The sequence below is a fragment of the Gallus gallus genome, chromosome 3, assembly GCF_016699485.2.
Source record: "Gallus gallus isolate bGalGal1 chromosome 3, bGalGal1.mat.broiler.GRCg7b, whole genome shotgun sequence".
Taxonomy (NCBI): Eukaryota; Metazoa; Chordata; class Aves; order Galliformes; family Phasianidae; genus Gallus; species Gallus gallus.
Genome location: NC_052534.1, coordinates 22,409,396 through 22,434,955, shown reverse-complemented (window position 1 = coordinate 22,434,955; position 25,560 = coordinate 22,409,396). Strand labels below are relative to the sequence as shown.

The 25,560-nt window shown below is 36.3% G+C and overlaps 1 protein-coding gene across 2 annotated transcripts in view; it reads left to right on the top strand.

Annotated features, from left to right (window-relative positions):
* The window catches only part of SYT14 (synaptotagmin 14), an 85,006-nt gene extending 63,453 nt beyond the window's left edge, over positions 1 to 21,553 (top strand). The window contains exons 7-9 of one of the 2 annotated variants that reach the window (XM_015283858.4): positions 7,658 to 7,847; positions 10,749 to 10,805; positions 11,941 to 21,553. In XM_015283858.4, the coding sequence (XP_015139344.1) occupies positions 7,658 to 7,847; positions 10,749 to 10,805; positions 11,941 to 12,254 (561 nt within the window). In that variant the 3' untranslated portion in view covers positions 12,255 to 21,553. The remainder of the gene's footprint in view (positions 1 to 7,657; positions 7,848 to 10,748; positions 10,806 to 11,940) is intronic. The other variant, NM_001397427.1, reaches the window with a different exon arrangement.
* The last annotated feature ends 4,007 nt before the right edge of the window (positions 21,554 to 25,560 follow it).

Genomic DNA, 25,560 nt, shown 5'->3' with positions numbered 1-25,560 from the left:
AATAAATCAAAAGGGTGCCTCTAGCAGTCATAAGTAGAGTTGAGTGAACTACTAAAAGCAATTAAATTGACAAATGCATTATAAACGTGCATTTAATGTTATAGATTTGGTTATTGTGAAAAACAGTTGCATGACTGATTGCATGTGCATAGATTGACTATTCATAAATTGCTGCTTACTGTTGGATCACTGGATCTTCTCAGTTTGGAAGAGTGTAATCAAGAGGGAGGGGGGGGGAAAGGGAGAAGTCAAACTATTAGCCACTGCTCTCTCCTGCCAGTGAGCAAATGCTATGGGATACCTTAAAAGATGAACGTGCTTAGGAGGCTTTCTAACTAGCAGTTAGCAAGGAGGCTGAGCTGGGTAATGAGCCTGGGTGCTGTGGAAGTGGTTTTAGAACTATGAATGTAATTCTGTCTGGGCAGAGTATTGCTGTTTAAGAGCTCTGTGTTCTCACAAGCTGTCCCACACTAACATCTCCTCTGTTGTCAAGTGTCTAACAGAGAGTAAAGAGAGGAGATGGGAGTGGGTTTGGGCAGGAGTTGTTACAATAGCTTCATCAGGAGTGCCTGTAAAATGTCTGCATTTTGTGTCAAGTATTCTGAACTAAGCTGCTAACACAGGCTAACAGCTTTTAGTACTTCAGTGTTTCTTTATGTCGCGTGTCTTAGTTAAGAAAACAGAAGTCAATTTCTTTCCCTCACCTATGGCTGTATAAACAGCGAGCAGACTTTTGCAGTGGGAAAACAGAACGCTTTTGCAAATGCTGTAAATCCCATTGTACATTTATTTTGAATTCCTTCCACTGCTCAGGCTTGCTGTGCAAATTTCAGGCCTGTTAAGTCTGTGGAGCAACTAGGTGCATTTTCACAATATGGCAAGGAAACCAAAGCTGTAATTTAAAATGCAAACAATCAAATAATAGTAAACTTAAAATGCTTCTGTACCTGCAGACTGCTAATGTTTTGTTCTGCGGAGTTTAAAAAACTTTCAGACGAAAAGCACTGCTAGCAAATTGTCATGAAGTACAAAAAGCAACAGAAATGTCACTGAAATTGTTTGAAGTCTTTCAGGAAAGTGGAATTCTGTTTTGCCATTACTAAGAATTTTACCTTGTCATTTTCGTCATTGTCTCTATGCTCTGTAACGTTATTGTTTCTCAGGTAAATTAAAGCTGTATATAGAAATGTAAGGATTCTATTTCTTGCTGTCCTGGTTTCAGATGGACAGAGCTGATTTCCTTCCCAGTCTCTAGTATGATGCTGTGTTTTGGCTTTAGGAGAAAGGCAGTGTTGTCAAAACACCAATGTTTTAGTAAATAGTTTTTATCTCAACCTATGAATTCTACTTTTTTTCCAGTTCTATCCCACTGGGAGGAGTGAAAGTGAGTGAAGGGCTGTGCAGCATTCAGCTGCATGCTGGGTTAAACCACACTTGTCTGTGGTGTTTGAAAGGCTTTATTTTCCATTTGATCTTCTAGTGATTCATTTATGGCAAAACTCATTTTGTAAAATTATACATTTATGTAAAGCTTATGATGAGAAATGTGAATTTTATCAGTTTAGATAAAAATTTTAATTACATCAACGTTAGTTTAATATTTTTTTTTAAATCCATATTTGGTTTTTTAGAATCCATATTTGTAGTGAAGAGTACCATTAGTGTTGAATGTATTTCTTGCTAAAGTCTCTACAATTGGAATTTGTGAATAGGATATCCTGGTAATTTTTAAGCATTACATTTTACCCAAAATAAGTATGAACTGTTTACTAAAATGAAGCTATGTACTTGAGAATATTATCAGAGTACTTAGTGTCATGTTAGTGCTTTAAGTTGACTTAGGTATTAATACTGTAAAGTGTTGAAGTACATGAATAAAAATACACATCATACCTAATTGGAACCTGTTTCAAGGTAACAGCTGAGAGAAAAAAAAGCAACACACCAAAACAGCCCAACAAATAATTACTTGTCATAATGATGCTTCCCTAAGCTTGAGTCTTTGTGAGATGGATAAAACTATGTTTCTTTGTTTCTGAATTCCTGTTATTATTTTAAAGTAAAATACTAATAAATCATGTGCTTTCTTATTTGGATTGTATAGGACTGGCCACTATAATAGCAAATGACGTTTTCTCCCTGATGTGATGTGAGGATAGGTAACTTTGTATGGTTTCGAAAGTACTGGATTTCTTTAAAATAAGTAAATTGTTTTTTACTAGATTATGCAGAGATTGACAGGAACTTGAGATCAAGTGTTCTTAGAAATTGTTGACACTTCAAAATGACAATAGAATACAGTACAGGAAGAAACCTTAAAAAAAAAAAAACAACACACCAACCTTTACTTCTTCCTTTAATTACTATTTCGCAGTATCTTTTTCTAAACCTTATCATTAGTATTACTATTAATAATCTTATTTCAAGAATATTTAATATTATAATGATTAAGTGATTCTTGAGTTCTACTTTTAAAAGCAAAAACTTGATACTTGGGTATTAATCTTTAGAAAGAGTATCGATCATTTATTTTAAGGAACTTTTTTGTTACAGCTATTGTATTTTTAAGGACTTCCAGTTTTTATGCATATCCATCCTCACAGTTCTTCCATGAGCTAGGGGAAATAGGATCAATGTCATACAAGGGTTGGGGAACTGAGGCCCACTTTACTAAGAGATATCAAAGCATCCACTGTAGTATGCAAGTGAGTTTTGGATACCAGAATCCAAAATTAAAATGCTCCTTTTTTTAGTCATTTTTCCCAGGAATGATCCCAATACACTTTCAAAAGTATTTTAGGTTTGAAACATGCTTTAATGAAGTGTCTATTGCTGAAGACGGTAACAGAGCCTCCAGGTTTGGGTTTTCTGTTCTTTTCTCTGACTCTCATAGCAGACATAGATGATGGGCTCCAGGCTGACTGCTGATCTGGAGCTTGTGCAGTGCTTGGGTACTCACTGCCTTCTCAGTGAGCTTTTGCACCAGTGTGTACTAAGAGCATCGGCATTTGGCTGGTGGTTAGGAGCCATGAATGCTTTCATCTAAAACGTTGGAGGCCTGAATTCAGTTCCTGCTTTGCCTAGTTAGGATTGAAATATACTTCTCTGAGTTGTATTGCCATAGAAATATAAGAAAGTAATGTGCAAAAAAGTTGTTCAAAAGATCAGTGGTATAACATTAACATTTTAAATTTGACAAGTAACATGCTGTGAATCAGATTTTTATTGCTTGAAGGATTGTCAGCAAAGTTTCATCTTTCCTGCGTATATTTTGGAGAGCCAAGAGACTCAGATGTTCTTGTTTTGCAAGCCTACAGAGGCATGATTTTAACCTATCTGATGAGGGGAATGAATTTCTAACTGTCCTTGGAGCATGGTCACATTGTTCTTCGTGATCAGCTTCAGTTGGCTTAAAAGAATTTATAAGTAGAAATTCAGAGTATACGAAAGTAACAGTAGGATAAGAATATGTAAGTAACAAGTACCCTGTTTCAATAAAATTATGTTGAAGGAAAACAAATGAATTCTTTTTACGTATCTCATCATTGTTGCATAGGTTTCTCTATGTTGTCAGAGAGTGATAAGATTATTAGAAAATACATCTTAGAGGTTCAGATCTTGCTTCATGTATGATATGTTTCGTTCTATTGACTCTGCTGAAAAAAGTGTTATTTTTAATTACTGACTTTTGTGTACACTAGGAAGATATGAAATAGAAATACCATTTTATGGGAAAGTTTTATTATGTATTAAGTGATTTTTTTCTAGATGAAAAATGCAATGTCATCAGGGAGAATATTTTGGAGTAATTAAGGTTTTGTAGAATATGGTATGTATTACTCCTATAATGCAGTGAAAAGCAATGATTCTTGTAATTGTTGATAAAATAAACTCAGCTTAGCTTTGTCAGTAAATACTGTCCTGCAGTGTACATGTTACAAAATTGAAGGTGAAAAATTTTAATTCACCCTGGTAAGACCAAACTTTGAACCAAATATTTGGAAGAGACTTTACCTAAGGTTTTTTGTTTATATTTACTGCTCATAAAATCCATTTGCTATAACTACACTGAGAAAAATAGGTTAGAATTTTAGCATTTATATCCTAGAAAGAACATCAAGATGCATTTCAGCTCTTTGTACTGTGACAGGATCATCCGTACCTTGCCATTTCATCTAAGCTCTTCAGAGTCTGCAGTTAAGCTTTTTTTACGTTTCTTACTAGCCTATTCTGGTACTTCATTGACCTTAAAAGGTATTTTCCTATTATGAAACTTTAGTCTGTTTTTCCTGCAGATTAGACTTCGTGCAGCGTTCATAGTGAAAGGGAAGAATTATGAAAATAAATTTATGTAGATAGATAATTTCAAAAAAATGGACACTTTGGGTCTAAATTTTACATTTCTCACAGTGAAAGTACACTATCAAAGTGAAATAAACATAAGTTAAAGTTGGATCCGAGTGCAGATTTATACACATTAAAACAGTCTGGTAGTACTGTAATGTCACAATATGAAAGCAAAGTTTCTATTCATGTTGTACCTGATAGAAATTGCAGCATTAACATTTTATAATTTGGCACTTGGTCATGAAGCTTATATTTTGAACAGGTGAAAATACAACTTCTTTTCTTGATGTGTTAGCACTCTTCTTGTATTTTGACTATGTAAACAGGAAAAACAAACATAAATATGATCTCACCACCTTCTCATTACCTCATATCTTTTAGCCATTTGCCCCCCAGTTCTGCTTTCTCCCTAATTATAGACACAGAAACTAGACTTTTGGTTTATGTTGTTTAACCTTGTTTTGATGTAATAACATTTCCCACTCTGCTTCACATCTTATTATTTCATTTTTCTACTTCTCTCATTTTCTTTTATGTTAGAATTTTCTAGTTCAAAACTGGAAAAAATATGCTTAATTTATTGTGAAATAAAAGGTTTGGAGATTTGTGTGTGTGTGAAATGGTAAAAACCAATTTGCTTAGGTTGTTCAATGATTTTTTTTTTTTCAGTTGTGCTTAATTTTAAAGTCTTTGAGCATGTGGAAGGAAAGATATTAATAAATTAATTACATGCTGGGAATAGGACAGTATCATTTGTTTGAAACCTGCCTCCTGATTCAAAATAAAAGGCAAACATTTTGTTTTAGAAAATATTGTAGCAAAGCATTTAAGTTAGGCCCTCTCTCTAGTTTTTCATCAAAACTACATCCATACATTTTTTCTGCTCTGCAGTTCTAAGGTATGACCATTTAGTTACATATTTCTTCCCAGTTACAGATCCAAAACATCAGCTAAGTTTCTATCATCTCTCTATTCAGCCATTGAGATCCTTTTTCTCTGGCCTTGGCAAGTGCGGTCTTGTCATACTCTCAGCCAGTCAGAAATCTGCTGTAAAGTATTATATTTAAAGTATAATATAGCTCATCCTTATGGAATTTTGGAATATCACAATTTTTCAATTGCTTCCTCTTTATTATATTGCACAGAAGCTACTTGTCTTCCTATTCAAAGTACTTGAGGACTTGTTCCCATTCAATCATCTCTCATTTAGCATTTACTGTTAGTAGAATTTTATTCTGATTGTAATCTGTTCTATTGTAATCAATTTAACTCTGCATAAGCTTGTTTAAACTGAGCCCTTTTGGCTCAGGAGCAGTAGCATATTGCTATCTGTGCAGATAAGTCGCATCCAGGGAAATGTGCATCATCTCCTTGGTACGGATATCAGAGCCATGTGAGGGTTTGGGTGGGAGTGTTTGCACAGCTGTTTGCCTTGTGTTATGTCTTCTTTGTGGGCTTACAGTGCAGTTACAATCAAATTAGACGACAAAGCTTTGAGCAGTATCAGGCTGACTGTGTTCAAATTCATGGCCCCCAAAATAGTATGACTAAGCACTATAGGTATAATGTGTTAATTTTTTTGAAGACTAGAAGATGTAAATAATAACTGTAATGACAAGCTGAGATTTTCAATTGTGGGTGCAGTATATACTGACTGCTGAATCAAGACATTGTTCTTTTAAACTTGCCGCTTCGTTACTCCTGTTGAAGTTCAGAATCAAAAGTTTCCTCTTTTGAGGGTGCCGTGAACAAGAGAATAAATGCATAATTAATAAATGCATTAAAAATAATTAATTTTCAACAACTTCGAGTGTGTAGCCTATTTTACATTTATTCTCAGAACTGATTAAAGAACTCCAGAAAAATAAGCAGATTTTTAAATCAGAGTTTGCAGTTGGGAGGATGGAAGTAAGAGAATTTTCCTCAGGTCCTTCTTTAATTGTAAGAATGTATTTGCTAACACCACTGGATGTTTAGTGATGAGGAGCTGGATTGCTACTAGAAGTTTCTATCTAATCTCTTGAATATGTTCTGTAGAGAAGATATAGTTAAAATGTCAGTGTGAAGGATGTTGTATGTAGATCACTTATTTTTGTTGTTATTAATCCTTTTATAATTAGAGTTTCTGAATGAATTTGGATTTTTATGTTGAGTTAAGTTACTTTCTTTTAAAGTTAACTTTTATCTTGATGAGACTCAGTGCTATTTAGGTTATAGGACTGATCTTATGCTCATGTCAGCTGTTGCTGGAAATGGTAGAGACATTTGGAATCAGGAATAATCAGCTTCATAAAATCAACACGACTCCTTGAAAGAGTGCTGCCAGATTCCCAAATGAGTCAAGCCATATTCGAAAAATCTTTGAATCTAATTTGTCTTTTTTTTTTCTCTCTGATAATCATAAAGGGATGTTCTGATAATTCCAAGTTCTGTCCTTGGTTGTCAATGGAGGTACAACAGAAGTACAACATTCCAGTGCACAAAATCAGCAAACGAAAGTAGAAATAACTGTTGTGATTACCATGGGAATTTACAAAAAGCTTTGTTTGATTTTTTTTTTTTTTTTAATGGGGGGGATTAAAATGGTAAAAGTGAATATTATAAATTCCAGTTAAAGATTTGATATAGGGAGAATGTATGTGAGAGATCTGAATTTTCTTGGAGCTTGCATGGTAGAAATTAATGCATCATTGCTGACTCTTGGGGTAACGTTCTTCCTTTACCATTCAGGACAAAAGTTCTGTTACAATTCTGTATCTCTGGATCAGTAAAATTCCTTGTTAGCTAATTTATTCTAGAGAGGGTACATTTTTCTGTTTACATGCATTCTGTTATTTTACTAGTTATAAACTCTCAGTCTAGAGAACAACATTTATGAAGAGTGAATAAGAATTTCCTGCATTTTGTTAACTTCAAAATTACACTATTGTTTTCTGTTCTTGGAAAGTAAAGGAAGGCTGCAACCTTTAATATCTCCAAGAAGCTAACTAATTATATCACGTGTTTTATCAATTGAAATAAGTAGGGACCGTGAAAGCTGTTTTTCATCTTCTACATTTATTTCTCCTGAATGATGAAGCAATGGAAACACAAAATTAAGAATTATTTTAATTCCAGACTACTTCAAGTTTTTGTTACCTCTAGCATGTGTGAACTGATAGTATATTAAATGTTTCTTCTTGGGTGGTTGAATGGAACTTCTGTTACTGTCAGTGAGCTGTTCTCCTAGTTTCTAAAGTGTTATTCTAAAAATTACCTTTCCAATAACATTGTTCAATAGAATTCATAGAACTTCTTGTGTGTTTTGTAGGGTTGTGACTCTCAAATGAGCATGTCAGAAGTATCCTGCAGTGAAAGTACCTCCTCTTGTCAGTCTCTGGTGCATGGCTCAGCTCCAGAAATCCTCGTTGGCCTCCTTTATAATGCTACAACTGGAAGATTGTCAGCAGAAGTGATAAAAGGCAGCCACTTCAAAAACTTGGCAGCAAACAGACCACCCAGTGAGTGAAAATCGTTTTTCATCCTAATGCTGCTGTACTGGTGGGGCTCTTGGTAGTAAGGACTTCAGTGCTATCATTTAGTCTTGCCCGATCAAAACGAAATAGAGCAATCATCAACTAATCTGTTTCATGTTTTATATTTCTAGTCAGTTGGGAAATAGCAAAAATCTAAAATTCAAAATATTAATTGTAAGTTGACAAGCCTGCTTTAATTTTTCATGATGACTGACTAATAAATTACCTTTATCATACTGATTAATTGCTAAATTACTAATGCCTCACATCATAGGCCAAGAATAAAAAGTTAGTGTTTAAAGAGAAAGTACATGCCAGCTGATATTAATATAAACACTATGAATAGTTAGTCATGTTCCTAGAGGGTTTGATACTGCAGCCTTTGAGTGCTTATGTGCCTGCTTATATGTGGTAGAAATGTATTTGATTTAGGAATGTCAGTGAAGACAATGTAGAAGCAAATTGAGACCTTTGGCATATATACTGTGCAGAAGGAAGATTTATAATCAGCATTTGTTCAGAAGCATGTTTGTCTGAAATATCTGTGAAATATCTGTCTGAAATATCTTCCTATACTTTAAATTGAGCCAGATGGAATGTCACACGCAGAATATTTTTACTGTCTCTAATTCTTTGATAAAGCTTGAGAAAGTTCAGTAACAAACTTATAAAATTGTTCTTTAGATGTCGAGTCTGATGTACCTTAGTTGTAGCCAGACTTACCAACCTGTTCCTCTTGGTTTGGTCTTGAGGCTCAGGTTTTAGCCTGTATTTCTGTTTCCTAATCTTCAGATTTGTATGACACTATTAGATTATCCAGTAGGCTGCCAACGTTTTGTAAGTCACATCTCACTTTGCCTTCAAAGTTTAGGAAGTAAGCCAAACAAGCTGAGACTGATGCTGTCGTCTTTCTTTCTTGACCCATGTTTTATTTATTTCATTAATTGCATTTGGCTCAGCTGTATTCTGTTTTGCTCTCTGTATATTTTCCATGTTGACTTAGCCGGCCTTCATTAACGTTGCCAGAGAAGGAAGGCCAAAGATGAATCTCAAATACTTTTTTCATAACTAGGTAGCTCCCCCAGAATCACCTATTTGGAGACAAAACATAGAAATAGATGAGAAAAGCCAAGAAGAGCCAAGGACAATGGAATCTCTAGGGAGAGTTGAGTTTTCCATTTGGAATAAGCAGATTAATTGGGGGTGGAGAGTCTGTACTTGTTTTAAGACAGATAAATAGGCTAATTCCCTGGTAAGTTAAGTCACAAAGTGTGCTCTTGTTAACAGTTATGTACACAACCGGGATCAAAATTTTTGGTTTCAGATTGCATAGAACATGAAACACAGCCCTATAATAGCATGTTCTGTTTTACCCTTTTAAGAGGAAAGATTTCTTGACAAAAGTTTCCAAATAACTACTCTTGCATGTTACCTTTTGTCATCCCCTCTGAAAGGTAGGAGGAAGTTTTGATATTCAGAATAAGTCTCCTTGCTTACACAAATGTGGGTTTGGAGTTTTATTTCTAGACAGCTGGAAGCTAGTACACCCTTAGGTCTGGTAAGACAGTGCAGAATATTGTGCAATTCAAATTTCTCCTGTGGATTGTTTTGTGTATCCCCATCAAGTGAAAACTCCTTGGAAATTCCTGGAGCCAGGTGCATGTTTGTCACTCCCTGACTCCCTGCCAAGTGCATTGTGGCTATAAACCAGCCTCTCTAATAATTTCCACAGAAGGCACATAGGGTTGATGATGAAATGCTCTGACATCTTTTTTTTTTCCGTGAACCATCAGTGGTCTGAAATCTTTAGGAGTGCTGCAAAGCACTTGCACAGGTCAATGCTTTGTTTAGGTCATGAGAAACTGCAGTGGTAAGGGTAGCCATTATTCTTTTCCTCAATCCTTTTGATATTCTAGGGTTCATTAACTTATTTTTTGTGAAATGCTTCTGCAGCAAGTAGGATTGAGTCCTACATTTCTGCTTCTCGGTAGTCTATATTCCTCTGTGGCATATTTCTTATCTTATTTAGTGTTTCATTTACCAACTAAGTACAGGCAAATAGGCCAAATCCTGTAAGCAGTCCAAGCATGTTAGAATGTGTCTTCATTTCTCTTGTGACAGTGTATATTTTGTCTGAGAAAAGAATGTTTCCTAGTATATCTTAAATTTTTTTGAAACAAGGTATGAGCTTTTGCACATTAAATGCACGTGTATACACACACAAGATCCATAGACATGAGTTTTAATAAGTAAGATCTGTACATTTTGTATAGAGATCTATATATGAAATTCAGATTTAAGCCTCCCTCAGCTTTTTCTGAAGCTTAGACTACAGTCATTCTTATGCCCAGTTTCATCACCACTCAAGAAATGAAGTATTACAATCATGTAGCCATAACTGTAACTTCTAAGGGCAGTAGAATCTTATTTTTTTAGTACAGTGATATTTTGCTTTTTGCTTTTCATGTAAGAAGTGTAACCACTGTGTGCAGTTTCTCTAATATGCTGGAGTTTGCATGAAAAAGCATAAGGGTTGATAAAATGAATAGTGTTCTTTATCCAGTCTTCTATAACCTAACCTCTTTCATGATTCTTTGTGTTCTGTGTGCTTTAGAACCCTGTAGCTGTAACTGCTAAGACAATCCGTTATACAAGCAGTGTAATTTTTTTCAAGATTACACAAAAACTGCACAAAAGTATCATTTCATGAAATTTTACCCAACAATCCTTTTGTTCAATCCTTTTTCTGATCTACACTGCTAAGTTTGTGTTCTTCCAGTCCTGTGAGTAGTGTTTCCTCTTAAACTTTAACCTTAGATCCTTTCTCACCCAGCTATTGACATCTGGTCATTATTTCTTTTACTGCTTTCCACCCCCTGTTGTCAGATGGACTGTTCTGTTGTCTAAAACACTTGATAGGTGGACAGGTTTATATAATCCGAGGTGAGTTCCTGTAGAAACTAATTGGATGTTGTCTTTTTCATGCAAAGAAAACTTGCCAGCAGTAAAGCTATCCACAGCTGCCTACCATACTGGTTTATAAATGTGTATGCTTATTATTTCTTGCACTCTTTCATTCACAAGTTGCTTCTATCTCTGATTATGGATGGTGGAATTTCAATGTACCTGCAAAGTGAAAGTGTGCAATGCATTTCTTTTTAGAGAAACTTGAATCTTTTAACATTTTTCAGTAACAATACACTTACAAAGAATAAAAAAGAAAAATCAGATTACTTAACACAGTTCTATGCTTCTTAAAATCAGTTATATCTTCATGAATACATATCGTTCTGCAGGAGCATGACTTAGTGCTTCTAGTCATGTGAAAACTGAGCTTTAAAAAGAAGCATTTATACCCATATACTGGCATTCAGTATGTGCGAGCCACATTTACTTGCATCGGATTCCTATATCTACTTCCTAAGATCACTAAACAAGCTGTGTTTTATGCTAGCATATTGAATTCTGTTAAAAAACAAAAGTGTATTCTTTCATGAATCTAGGAATTGAAAGCTTGTATTGTGCAAAATTCCACCTTTGAATGCACTTTACAAAGTTTTAGCATTAAAAATGAATAAACTCAAAAAGCCCAAGGTGAGAACCACATCCATGCAGAGATTACTCTTAAGCACTTAATTTTGGCTGTTGTGATATCGTCACTGTATATCAACATGTGATTTTTTTTATTTTTATTTTTATTTCTCTTCACTACTTATCTTGATTCAATTTTTGTTCATTCTTATTTTCTGAAAATTCAGTGGTATGCTTTACAGTGTTGTGGCTAGTTTGAGCTTGCTAAGTGTTAATGCAACTTAAGTTTGCTTGGAACAAATGGGGGCTGGATGGGAAGAAGGATTATGAGGTATACCTTTAATTTAAGCCATTTATGTAGTACTGAAGCCAGTTAATTTGTTACTGTGTTTGTAATATTTTGCTTACGTGCCATCTTTTCCATGTGTCTAGTCTAAGCTGTGTTCCGTCAGCTGGTATACACCATATCCTTGAATCTTGTAAATATCTCATCATCAAACACTTGTTCTAAGGTATCTGATGTTCCAAATTATGATTTATTTTGTAGATACATATGTTAAGTTAACACTCCTGAACTCCATGGGGCAAGAGATGTCCAAATGCAAAACTTCCATCCGACGAGGACAGCCAAATCCAGTATATAAAGAAACCTTTGTTTTCCAAGTGGCGCTGTTTCAGCTTTCGGATGTAACGCTCATATTGTCTGTATATAATAAGCGCAGCATGAAACGAAAAGAGATGATAGGGTGGATATCCTTAGGTCTCAACAGCTCAGGAGAAGATGAACTCAATCACTGGACTGAAATGAAAGAATCTAAAGGACAGCAAGTATGTAGATGGCATACTTTACTAGAATCGTAATGAACAGTTCAAAGTGCAGTTGTGATTTTAAGGGAATTTTGTCTTTTGAGATGATGGTCATTTCAAGTCACAGTCTGCAGATCTGTTGCAGAAGTGAGAAATGAAGATTGAGATCAACATTCCATCTTAAAGAGTGCACAACCTGCAGAATGGTGGGATTTAATGTATAATCTTCACTTAGTATCGAACACTTCCTTGGTGTCAGAGGAGCCTTGCTGTATGCAAATATGTTAGCAGTCCCTCCCCATCCACCTGATGCTGTATTTGTTTGGATTGTTTTGTGTTTTTCAATTCAGTAATATTTTATGTGAAGTTTTCCAAATTGGTGTAAGCTCCTTACTGTGTACTTTTTGTAATGCTCTAATACTGTAGCTTCTGACCTGCCTGCATTCAGACTAAGGGTCAATAATTTGCACTATGAGAAAAAGTTGATGATCTGTAAAGCAAAAAACAAACACCAATACCAAACAAACAGGGAAAAAAAACAACCCACACCAGGGGAGAAGAGCATTTAGTAATAAGGTGTATATGAATATGGTGTTGTTTTACACTGAGTTTCTTTCCAGGAGCTTAGTACAATTAAGTTTTCATTTTTGATATGCAGTTGGTTTGAAAAATACTAGCATTTGGGCATCAGGTGAACTTCAACATAAATGTTTCTTCAATATGTGACAGGAACAAGCTCTATATTTGGCATAAATTGGGTTTTTCCCCTTTGCCTGTACTTCTGCCTAATCCAAAGAGACCAGATCAGTAGTTTGGTCCCTTCCAAATCTCCTTAGACAGGTTGTACTGTAAAAACTATGTAACTTTCTGTTGAAAGCACCTCCCGTGTTCATGTATTCCAATGTAGGAAGCTCATAGGGCACGATTTTACTAAAATATTTTTGTGTTAAACAAATCAGTATGGGTTTCTTTAAAATGTCAGCAGTTAAAAGCTAGGTTTGAAAGACTGAAGGTAGTGACATCAGCTGAATAGCACAGAACAAATGAGAAATATTATGACTTCGATTAAAACAGACATCCATTTGAAACTCTTCTGAGCTGTTTTAGGGACTACTCAATGCTGTTTGTTGGAAGTACAGAGCAGACCAGAAGTTTTTACCTTTCTTCTTAAAGAAGACAGCATTAGTGAGTTTTTGGTTTTTTGTTTTTCTTTTTAGTGATTTGCCAGCAATTGAATGAATTTTCATGCCCAAAATAGAAGTTTTCTTTGTTTATGTTCAGGCTGGGAGGCACAGCTTTCTATCAACACAGTTGAGAAGCCACAGTATCACAAGGAAGTTCTCTATCAGATATACATTTCTGGCTTCCACTGAAATAAGGGAAATAACTGTGCTTCCGAGACTACAGTGTGTCCCAGACATTTTAGTGGGAATCACACTAATTGTCTGACTGCTGAACCCAATTCAGATTAGTGAAATTGTCAATTATTGAGTAATTATTGTTTTTAAAAGCTACCCAATTCAAATATTCTAGTTGCCTGTAGTGATGTTTCATTTGTTTTTAATTGTTGCTGCATGGAAAGCAAGCATATTTGTTTTTCTTACAAATGATGTTGAAGTCTTACTAGTATGAAACCTTACGGACTGTTTTAGCACTTGGTAGGGAGAAGAGTGAAGTTTAGGATTTTGTTGAGAGAATTAGTGGCAACCTAGAGCATTCTGATGAGGACAATTTTTTTTAAGTTGAATTTCTTCATAATACCTTTGAACAATCCTGGCTTTAGGATATACAGCTGAGTATGGTGAGACTGGAGACAGCGACTATAGTGTAAGGTATTTCATGTAGTTCTCAAATTCTCACACTAGTTCACAATTTCACTAGGGCCTTTCTAAGGATATTGTAATTCCACTTAGTTTATTTGGTGCCTTCTGATGGATTGATTTGCAGTGCCAGGTTTTCTGGTTTTAAAGATATAAAAATTAGCAGGCCTTTTTTTAATCTTATTGCACTGCTGCTTCATTTATGGAAGCTTTATTTACTACATAGAAATAATCCAAAAACTCTTTAACTTGGAAAGACCTTGCAGTGCTACAATACAGTTTGTTTCTTGTAGTCCTTGTTCCTCAGTTTGTGAAGTGCAGTGTTGAGTGTAGCATTTAATTAAAAAAAAAAATAATAATAATTTTATATGCAAAAGGAAATTGCTCAGATTTTTCCCAATCCTTTTATCTTTCCTACAATAGAAATTCTGACTTAAAAGCTGATCAAAAGCAATTTTTCAATGGACATGGAACCATTTTCACTTATTTTGTTTGTGGATATTTGGATGCTTTTTCCTGAAGCGGAAATGTACCTCTTAATGATTGTGTCTTTGAACAGGTTTTGCTTTGTAAAATAATGTACAGTATTTAACAGCAGAAAGGGAAGAAGTTAATTCTAATGGAGGATATATTTAATGTTGCCACTGAACAAATGAAGGAGCCAGTTTGGAAGGTTCAGCATATGACCTCTTACAGAATCCAAACTAAACTAGCCATGTCATGACTTGGGTTCCTGTTTGTAGGTTGCATTGTTTCAGTTTTACATGTAATCAATCAGATTTCTAAGACACTGAAACCTTAATTTAGACAGAGCAGAGCTTTATAATAATCTGTTGGACACATTTTGGGAAAAGGAATCTCTTTCCAGATTATGTGACTCTTCCCACGGTATCTGTTTCCAGTTTGTGCTTCACTGAGGAAAGTTTGGCTAATTTGGATTTATTCAGTAACGGCTGGAAACTGTAAAGAATGGAAATGAATATTTTCAGGTGGTAGAATATTGATTTTTTTTTTTCCATGTAAAACCAGTCACAGCAATAGTTGGATTCACCCTGGCATTTTTGTGAATAAGTTACAGTATCAGTAGCTGTCACGTTCTTTCTTCAGAGATGCCATTCTTGTGCTTTGTTCATCATTTTGTTCTTCTGGTTGTTTTTAAGTGAACCAATACTTTCCCATTTGAAATCTGCCTTGGATATGTAAGACCCTGCATAGGGGTTTATACATATGCTGTGTTTTTGTGCACTCAGATAAATCTCAAGCATGGAAGAGAATTTCTAAAGAACAAAGTGTTCAGAGCAAATTAGAAATGGGCATTTGTGTTTTTCTCAGATTTGTCTGTGTTTTTCATAGCTTTTTGTTGCTTATCTTTATTCAAAAGTACAGCTGGTACTTGGAAGAGTCTACCAAACTATTTAATTGTTTTTCTGTTTGTCAACATGGTACACAGAGATGAAAACTCTTGAATGGAATCTCTTTCCTGCCAGCAAAGGTTTAACTGCAGAATAGTGAACTTCTTACAGGCTCTATTCTTGAAGATATTCCATCCTTGTTGCATGTAATCTAATTATTTTAATGTTTAGAACATTCCATGTAGATCATCTCAAAGGTAAACTCTTCTTAAAGGTAATAAATACAGGAGAAGATGGCTTAGTTCCGTTCACAATCCGTTCACAAATGGGCAAGATTGCAATCTGTACAGAAGTGTGAAATCACTGTTCAAAAGGATGAGAGAGGACTTGCAGTCCCTGTAGGATATTGCTGTCTCCCACATATTTGGAGACATGGAGTAAGCAGAGCCATGCTTTCACTCCCTACTCAGGGGGTAATGCTGATGAGATTCAAAGGTTGGTACCTGTGGTGCTGCCTCATGCTCAGGGCTTCAGGGGCAGCCATGCTGTAACCAGACATTGAGACAGCAAAGGGACAGCAAGGTGTAAGTTCTGCTATTGGAGAAACATGATGTAATTTTTCAATCCAGTTACATTTACAATCCTGTAATCTAATTAATAATTAGATTACAAAATAAGGTGAGCCTTTGGGGTTAATGTATTTGCTTTTACTGGAGCTGAAGGTTATTTATCAATGGAGAGAATACTGAAGCTGAAAACTGTTTTTTTTTATTTGCTGTAGGAAATATTTTCACCTGTAAATTCTTGCAACTGTTCTGCTGGCAAATGCAGTGCTTTTTCAGAGTTTTGAAGCAATGTTTTTGTTGTATAAAATTTGTTTGTGTTACTGATTTATTCTCTTTACTCCCTAATGATTTGCTCCTGCTTGATAAGCTGTCTGTGGTAGTCAGTGGAGCTTAGAAGTCAAGGGCACCCTGCACTCTTACCATAATGTAATGGTGCAAAATCCTGTGACCTGTCCAACTCTCTAAGTTTTCTGAAATGTAAATCATCAATTCTAATACGATGAAGCAGAAGACAAGACAAAACCTCTTTTTTCATGGAGACTTTTTAATGTAGGAATTGAATAGAGATTGCTCTTAACATGGATGAATTCTAACAAAAAGTCTGTGGTAAAATAACACAATGATGTTTGATGGGAAGCCTCTTGGCCTGAGCTGTTCCAGCTTTGAAACTAACAGCACAGTGCTTTTTCATTTAACCAGGAGTTGTACTGAGCCCTTATTCATCACACTTTTCTGTATGGGGAAAAAAAAAAAAGCTATCTTGTCTAAAGCAGGCTTTAATATTACAGCTTGTCAGTTGCAAGGCAGGTTGACTTCATCCTTAAGCTGAATTCTCAGTAGCAATTCAACATTCATTTAATTCTCTCACAGATGTGCATGCATACCTGCCATTAATATCAATGAGAGGAACCTATGGGCGTCATCAGGAAAGAAGACCTGACCCTGAAAGTGTTACACGTGATATGATCAGTAGATTAGAGAAGTGATACAGCATGGCACCTGCAGCACAGGCAGATGAGATTCCAGTGATGAATAGATGTAAGAAAAACAAATATCAAGGTACCATCACAAACTTATTATTTAATCCTTTACATCTCTTATTTTTGTTTCTTCTTTTCGTATGGATATGGAATATCTTAAAAACTTTAAAAATGTTAAAGCAATCACCAAACATCTTGATTGCTTGCACTGGATTATTCAGCAAAGTTTATTGTTAGAACAAGCGGTCAATAATTTTCTATTTTGTTGGTCTACTTAATGAGTAGCCAGATCTTGTAGTTTATCACAGCTGGGTTTCAGACTACTTTGTTCTGGTAGTAATTTTTGAGGGGAAAGTCACTGGATCATTTGCTTCAGTGAAATGATGCCTGATAAAGAGACGTCATCCGAGAGTGAAAGCATTAAAATAAGAAATGGCTTCACACAGTGGTAGACTCCAATTCCACTCGTGGAACCTTGTGGTCCTTGGAGGGCCCTTCTCATAGAAAGTGTCGTGCATTGTAGGAGTGTATACATGCAAAGTTGCACATGCTGCTCTTTATGGGATCCCCAGGGCTTTTAACCTAGCGTATTTTTACAGAGAAAAGAGGAGAAGGTAAGTGTTTATGTGCAGGGTGAGTACAAACTGGCCTACAGTGATGTGGATTAGTTTAGCCTTAAGAACTTACCACTGCCCCTCCTTAAGTTCAAGCAGGGTTTCTTCCTTTCTGCAGACTATGCAGAAATCCTAAGCACTTAATGTATTTGTTTGTGTTATGCCTACCTGAATATGGCACAACTGTTCTAATGTTAGCCAGCTTAGTGCATATTTGACATGGTGTGTCTGATCTAATAGTTGGTCTGATACTCGCTGGACCAGGTTTTGCTGTGCAGGGTTTTGCTTGTATAATATAGAATAAAATCTGTGTGGGGAAGATTAGGCCAAGATTTAGGAAAGTGTATCGTATTGCTGCTTTAGGGATGAAGACCAAGAAACAGCTTTGCCCAGGAAATGGGCAATCATATGCTTCTTGGAAGCATCTGCTGATAGAGCTGGTACGGTCCACCAAAGGCTGCACATCTCTGAGGATAATGCTCAGGAGATCAGAAGCAGTAATACCATACTACTGAAGGAATACTTCATGGATGTTCAGGGATGTAATTGATGTCATCCTCTTTCTCTTATATCTGAGAACAGAAGTCTTGCCCATTGTATCAAGTTAATTCCTTGGCTGCATTTTGAAAATCCTATGGGCAGTCACTGCATGCCTGGGGTTTAAAGTGGATTGCTTTAGAACTTTTAATTCATTTTCAAAGCATGATTTTGAATTTTCAGGATTAACCAGAAGCATTATCATAGCTTTAAGATGTAAGGTAATTTCTTGGCCATAATGCAAGCAAGGGGCAGGGCGCTGAACAAGTTTTGATAGGAAATTTTGCAAATGGCTTATTGTGACATTTTAAGAAAATTTCTAAGCAGTTGAATGTATTAGGGAATATTTACAAAAAAGAAAAAGAAAAAAAAAGGAAATAGAGCAATGATCTTTTTCTACTACACAGCTAATGTGCTGTCCTTTCCAGTAAACCACAAGGTTCATTAGCGCTCCGTACTGTTTTGTTTATGATGATAACTGTTTTTAATGTGATTTTCCTGACAAAGTGTAATTAGTGAAACCTTTTATTCAATTTTTCCCTTCCTTTGCTTTTTTTAAGGAGAAATTTCTCCTTATATAGCATATATACTTTCTTACAGAGCTTTCTTACCTATTTTTCTATAAGATGATTTAACAATCTGAAATTAAATGCTCTATGAGCAAGCTATATCACTGTTACACAATCTGAAGTGCTAATATAATGACTAAGGGCCTGAACCTACTGCCTTTCACTCAGGTTTTGGTTTAACCACACTTCTTTCACGTTGTGTAGTACCTTTCCCCATAAGCAACTCCATCTATTTCTCTGGAGTGACTCAGAGAAAGGTACTATTAACATGAGTAACGGTGGTAAAACTGAGCCTCCTCTCCATTCTTAGCGGGACATCTGTCGTGAGTAAAGGCTGCTGGCTCTGTCCCAAAAGCGTAGTTATAGATTATAGTTCCCTTGATCTTCAGTAATTTTGAACGTGTTTTCTGGTGACTATAAGCTAATAACTGATCATAGTGAATACAAATATTGAACTGTGCTGTTATCAGCAAGGTTATTAAAATGTGTTTCACATTTTAATTCATTCTCTCATTGGGCTATAAGGAATTGGGTTTGAGAAGCGTTCTATTACACGGAGATAGCACACATTCACCACATTTTTAATAAGTGTATGAAATAAACGGTATGTAGCATTTTCTTGCATACTTTTATACTGCCTGTACGCCACCGAAGCACTCGGTGCCTTGTTTCTTTTGTATAAGACCAATATGTAGAGAAACTGATGTATCACGTGTAAGCAATGTTACTGCAACTCAAGAGATGTCTTAACCTGATTATCCCTAGTACAGGAGGTTTCCAATAGTGGTACAGTTTGACACAATGCATTTCTTTGAGATTTAGGCTTTCCCCTTTCCTCCCTCATCCCGCCTTTCCAGAAACCTCCTCACACGACTGTTCATTCCCAGCTGATTCCTGTGTCTGATGTAAGTCACATGGTGTTAACCAAAGAACCAAGGCTGTTTCTAATTCTTCGAACAAACAATGTTTGGACTAGCTGTTATTTAAAGACAGAAATGACTTAATAGATCTTTTTGAACAAATATAAAATGAGCTTCTGTAAATGTGACTCACAGCTGAGAATTTGAGATACCTCTTTTCTGACTGGTTGTGCATTATCGTATTGGTAGCAATGTGCTTGATTTCTATTTTTGTGTTTTTTTTTAATCAAAGCCACATCACAAAAATATAAGTCAGTGCTGTCAAATTAGCTTACTTTACCTATTTTATACATAGATCTGAAGTGTGCAATTTTGAGAACAGATTCAGCTTTTGTGTCTGAAGTCCTGGTGTTGTACAGTAACTGTGTAGCATATACTGGTCGTATGGAAACAGACTCATGCTGCATTATATGTACATTTCCAGCCGATATCCTCATCATTGGATAATTTATGTAATATAACATGGTTTTCAACTAATGTTTCAACTTGAATTTCCTTGAGATTCAGAGCATGTATAGCCTTAAACATTTAAGACACCAAGCACAGTTTTAAAGGGAAGAGGTTATATTTGCAAGTCCTGTTTAGCACAGAAATGGGAGAATTATTTTTATATGTCAATCAAAGATCATAGAAAATGGGTATTATGCAGTCGTGTTACCAACCATGCTCCTAATTATATGCTTTTATAAAAAGCATTTCGGCTGAACTTTTTAGACATGAGACATCAGTGCTCATTTTCCTTCTTGAATTTGCTGATTTTGTTGTTGTGCTTTCATTTCTGTACAGAATCTTGGAGTCTGTGTTTTCTCTCTGCTTTCAGGATTCTTGAGCTTCCTTTCCTATTCTGTGGTTTTTAAGTTGAATAAGCAGTAATTACAATTCTTTTTTTTCTAAATGTATTTCGATGGTAACATAGGGTGAATGACTGTTTTCAACTGTTTACGTAGCTTATTAAATTCTTAGGACTTTGTTTGAATCTGTCATTATAACCCAGATGAAGACATTCCTTTCATGGCGTCTCAGTCCACAGCAGGTGAAAATGGAGTTCTGGCAATGAGCGTGTGGATCTGCATATTGGGTGTCAAATAGTGAATCCCCGGAAGGATTTATAATTATGTGTCACACTGTATCTACAGCATCTCCAGTCGTGTGATGTCAGATACTTCTTGTTTTCTTTATTATTAACTAGCAAAAAAAGGACTTTTATCATTTTGCGCTAGTGTATATTAAACTTGAGGGTTTCCAGTGTGCAAGATTAGTGTTGTCAGCATTCTTTCTGTTAAAAAAAAAAAACAAAAACAACAAAGCTGGTCTTTCAATGTATGCATTCCATTACTATTCTGATTTTGGCAAAAGGCAAAATGTCACCAGCCATTTGTCATTGTATTTACCTGTACAGCACAGGTAACTTTAATTCTGTGTTGGTTTCTGAAAACATACGATAGTATACTTTCAGACTGTGGATCTGTCACATTAAAATAGTCATTTTGCATACCTGAAGCGTTGCAGCTGCCATTTTCTATTTTGTTTGCTCTCTCTATTTGTATTGATTACTCTGTGAAATGTATTTCTGTCAGTTTTGGGACAGGAATGATATCCTTTGGTTAACTCAGAATATTTTCTGTGCTTGGAATCAGCTTTTTGCATGTCGACTTAATTGCTGGAAAGTATTTGAGAAAAGGAAAAATTACTTTTAAAACTCGTTGTCATTTTCCTTTGGAATTCATTAGATCTTAAACACACATAATAGGCTTCATTTTTTTAGGTGATAGTAACTCTTTGTCAAGTATTTGAACTGCTGTCTGCATTAGAAGAAAAACTTAAATTTTGGCTCTGTTTCCGAATTTCCTAAGTTTCCACAATTCCTATCCATTTCTCACAGTCTTTGTTGGTGTCATGAATCTTCTACTTGGAAAATTTTAGATTAACTGGTGTGATAATGTTCTGACAAATATGATGTGTATACTGGCAAATAAAGACACACTCAGGTGATAATTCTGACTGACTTTGGAAATTGGATTTACACATTTCTCTTCTGGGGTTATGTGTGACTCTTTGTACTTCTTTGTCCCACATGTATTTCTGTGGAACAGTCACAACTAAAGTACTTCCATGTTCTGCAGAAAAAGTAGGCTGAAATACTGGAAGTTAAACATGAAGAAACACTTTCCATAAGTAACAGTTATAACGTCATTGTGAACCAGCTGAGATCTATTCTACTTCTACTACTTCTACGCTACTCTGTGTTATCTGTTTGAAAAAAGTTTTCTGGGCTCTTATGGCAATTCTGCTTTACAGTGTTCCTGGATACGTATAGATAGATAGATATTTCTATGTATTAGCAGACATCCCTATCCTAAAACTAGGAAGACTTGGGGTAAAGAGTTTCTATTGTTTCTTCCCATTTCTGCACGTGAAAGGAGCATAGCCCAGTGAATCATCTGGACCCACCCCTGTCATCTGTGCACATCCTAGGACTTCTACAAACTGGATAATGTGGCACTTGCTAGTTTTAAGGCTGGCATTTTCAAAGGGCAATATACTTGCCATTCCATATGGCGACTGGTACATATTTGCTAGTTAAACTTTAGGAGGACTTAATGTGTGTCTATATTCTTTAGTCAATGTTATAGGTATTTGATAATCTCGTCAATATGGGAAAAAAATGGTACAAGACCTACTAAAGCATGATTCATGTGAGCTATCAGATATTTCTTTAAAAACTGAGGATTTATGAAGCTGTGAAAACATGGAAGAAATGAAAGAAATATGTAGTCAATATGGTAATAGTTGTTCATTTCTGAACAGCGATGTTCTATACAAAAATCACAGCCTGAAAGAGTTAATACACACTATGTACTGAATCCAACTTGAGCTCGATGGGTGGCACCTTTCGGTCACTCGTGTTCCACACAGGTAGCTGAACAGAATTAGGTTAATGCTCATGGTTCCTAAATAGCTTGTTGTGCAGGAGCACATGTTTCAGAGCCGAACTGCATCATTTCTATGCAGATGTACCTTCACTTGTCAAAGGCTCTCTCTGAATAGTTGTCTTCATACAGCAAATTCCACATCAGGTATTATTTTAGAATCTCTTTGAAGTCACTAGTTACTTGTTTCCCAAAGCTCCTCTGGGTAAGGGCCGTCTCTCATTTTCCTGCTGAAATCTGTAACCTGCATTTTCTCTCTGGTGTTGTTGTTTTTAGAGTCCAGCAGTGCAATTCTAATTTAGTGTTCAATTCACATTAGATGCGTGTTTTACTTGTAAATTACCCTACTTTTCTAAAATCAATGAGAGCAATAGTAAGGCGTTTTGTTACCTGCTTATCATTTTGAGTAGCTGCATTTTAGCATAGGGGTCGTAAAAAAACAAAAACAAAAACAAAAAAAGCTCAGATTTGCTGTTGGGAATAGTAAGGATAAAAGGAAGCAAGGAAGCCTAAAAATGTACAAATGAAATAAATTATCATCAAGTACGATCATGCAACAAATCACTGGGGGTTTAGATAAATGATTTATTATTAAATTCAAAACCTAATAGGTTTGTGTGTTCTGAGTGTAGTTTACAGCGGTTTGTTTTCCACTTAATTAGAAGCCTTACATTTCATCTTATTAATAATGAAAATCCTCTTGTCAAATGGTGTAAAATCACGTTGAACTAATATGTATATTTTAGAGGCATAATAAACCCCCCCCATTGCATTTCATATTATTTTATTGCATTATGCAAAGGAAAAAAAAAAGACATTCTGCCTTTAATTATGCTAGTTCAAAATAAGGAAGCTCAATCTTTCATTCATGTTTGAGGAAGTCCAGAGCTGTAATGAAGATGGTTCAATCTCTGTAGCCACTCTTTACGATTAAACATTAATTGTAAGCAGGAATCCAGAACACTGGGCCAATTCATCTCAATAAATAATAATATGAAATGCTATAATCAGTAATTAAAACTTGAGATAGTATATCCTGTTGTATCAGTTCTGTTGCAGCAGTATAATAGTTAAGAAAGGGAACAGTCACCAATCTGCCAAAGGAGATGAGGTTTGTATCCCGTTTGATTATTGGAGCTAGGAACACATTTTCCATCATGTCACAGCATTTGCACCTGCTTGGGCTGAGGCTTAAAGTACCAGTAGACTAAAATGTTGGTCACAAGCCTTTGCTAATTAATGCCTTACCAGAAAACATCTGGTATTCTTAGGAAAACAGGAGATACAGAGCATGGGGACCACTTGTATTTATTAAAAGAAAAAAAATCAACTGTTCAACAGAGCTCTAAAGCAGTCAGACAGGTTGAGGTCATGAAAATGTACCCAGATCTAAGCCCCAGGGTCAAATCATCACATCAGCTCGTTGCAGCTTTCTGAGACTCTAAAACACTTAGGAGCATACGTGCCAGGCCAACAGGCTAGGGAACAGCAATAACCATTCAGCCTTTGCCATCTGCTCTGTGTACAGCCGTGCTGACAATCGGGATGAGGTAGTTCTATATGTTTCCTTATTTCCAAGCACATGGTTTCTCTACTGAACTACACAGAAGGCATGCTAGCAGACACAGACTATTGCCATCGACAAAACTGGTTTTATGTTGTAAAGTAGCAACACTTGTTGGGAAATAGCAATCAGGCTCTTTCCAGCCTCTTGAACACACCTTTTTAAATAAAACAGCATGAGGGTGAGCTGCTGTGTGTTGGTCTAAGCACGTGGCAAGAAAGTGGGAATTGCATTTAATTTCTCATTTGATACAGACTGGTTTTGTAGCCTTAGCTGAGACCCTTATTTTGGCCCTTCTTGGGCCAAAATGCTTCTTGTCCCTTATTTTCATTACCAAAATTCTGGTTTTCTTCCATGTCACTGATAAATCCAGGCACTGAATGACCTGCTACAGAATGAAATTAATCTGTAGGGCGGATGTGCAGCTTCTGCTAAAAGACACTATGGAGCAGTGTCTCTACAGCGTTCTAAAGAAATTGTAGCATGTGGTATTATATGCAAAAGAATTCTTTTCTGCTTGAAGATACCAAAGATAATGCTGAATACCTTGGTTGTGTGGTCTCTTTGGGATTCTCACCACCAGCAAGAGCCGCTGAAGGATCGGGATAAGCCTATCAAGATCTTAAAGTGCAGTTTTCCGTGGGGTCAGTCTACCTGTGTGACTGGATTGAGCACGGAGGAGTGCTGGTGCCAGCCCAGGGAGGGCAGTGAGAACGCAGGGAAGGGTCAGCACTTGGCTAAATATGGCTCTGAAACCACCACCTGAAAAAACTTAGGGATATGGAGGCATTTTACATTGTTGGCTATTGCCTGAAAGGAACGTATCCAACCTTTTTTCTCATCTTATTTCAAAAAAATCTTGCCAAACTTGTTGAGAGTGAAAACCATGGCGGCAGACAGAACTGATTCCAAATAAGTTTGGAACATCACAGAGTGTTGTCTTGAAATTGCTGCTTAGTTGAGGTATAACTCATCCTTTCAGAAAAATCAATTAGAAAATACATGGGGATGCCATCATTTAAAACTATGTACTGTCAGTGTTGAGTTGGAGGTTCTTCCAAATCTCCAAAAAACAATCCCTATTGTTTTCCCCCTTCTGCCCCCAGAATAGTGGTCCTACAGCAGGACGTGTTTGGAGGTTCAGGTTGCTCTGAGGGCTCTGTGCAGGGGGGGCTGCTCCCTGTGCCCAGGCCCCAGGAGAGCCCTGTGAGAGGGGAGTGTTGATGTCTGACCCACATGGGAGCACCAGCAAGCTGAGAGGTGGAGATTGCTGAAGGTAAGTCTGAAGCAGGCACTTCTGGGCAAATGTGCTGGTAACCCACCCATCACACCTCTTGCACGCTGATCTGCTCCTCTGCTTCCTTTCTGGCTTTACTGTGGAGCGGATTGATCCACCCTTAGGCAAGTGCTTCACTGCCAGAAATATTTCAAGGAATTGTTCTTCCCTTAGCGCCCATCCCACCCTCTCTAATTATGCTTAACGTCTCGCTGAAAGCTTTCTCAAAAGG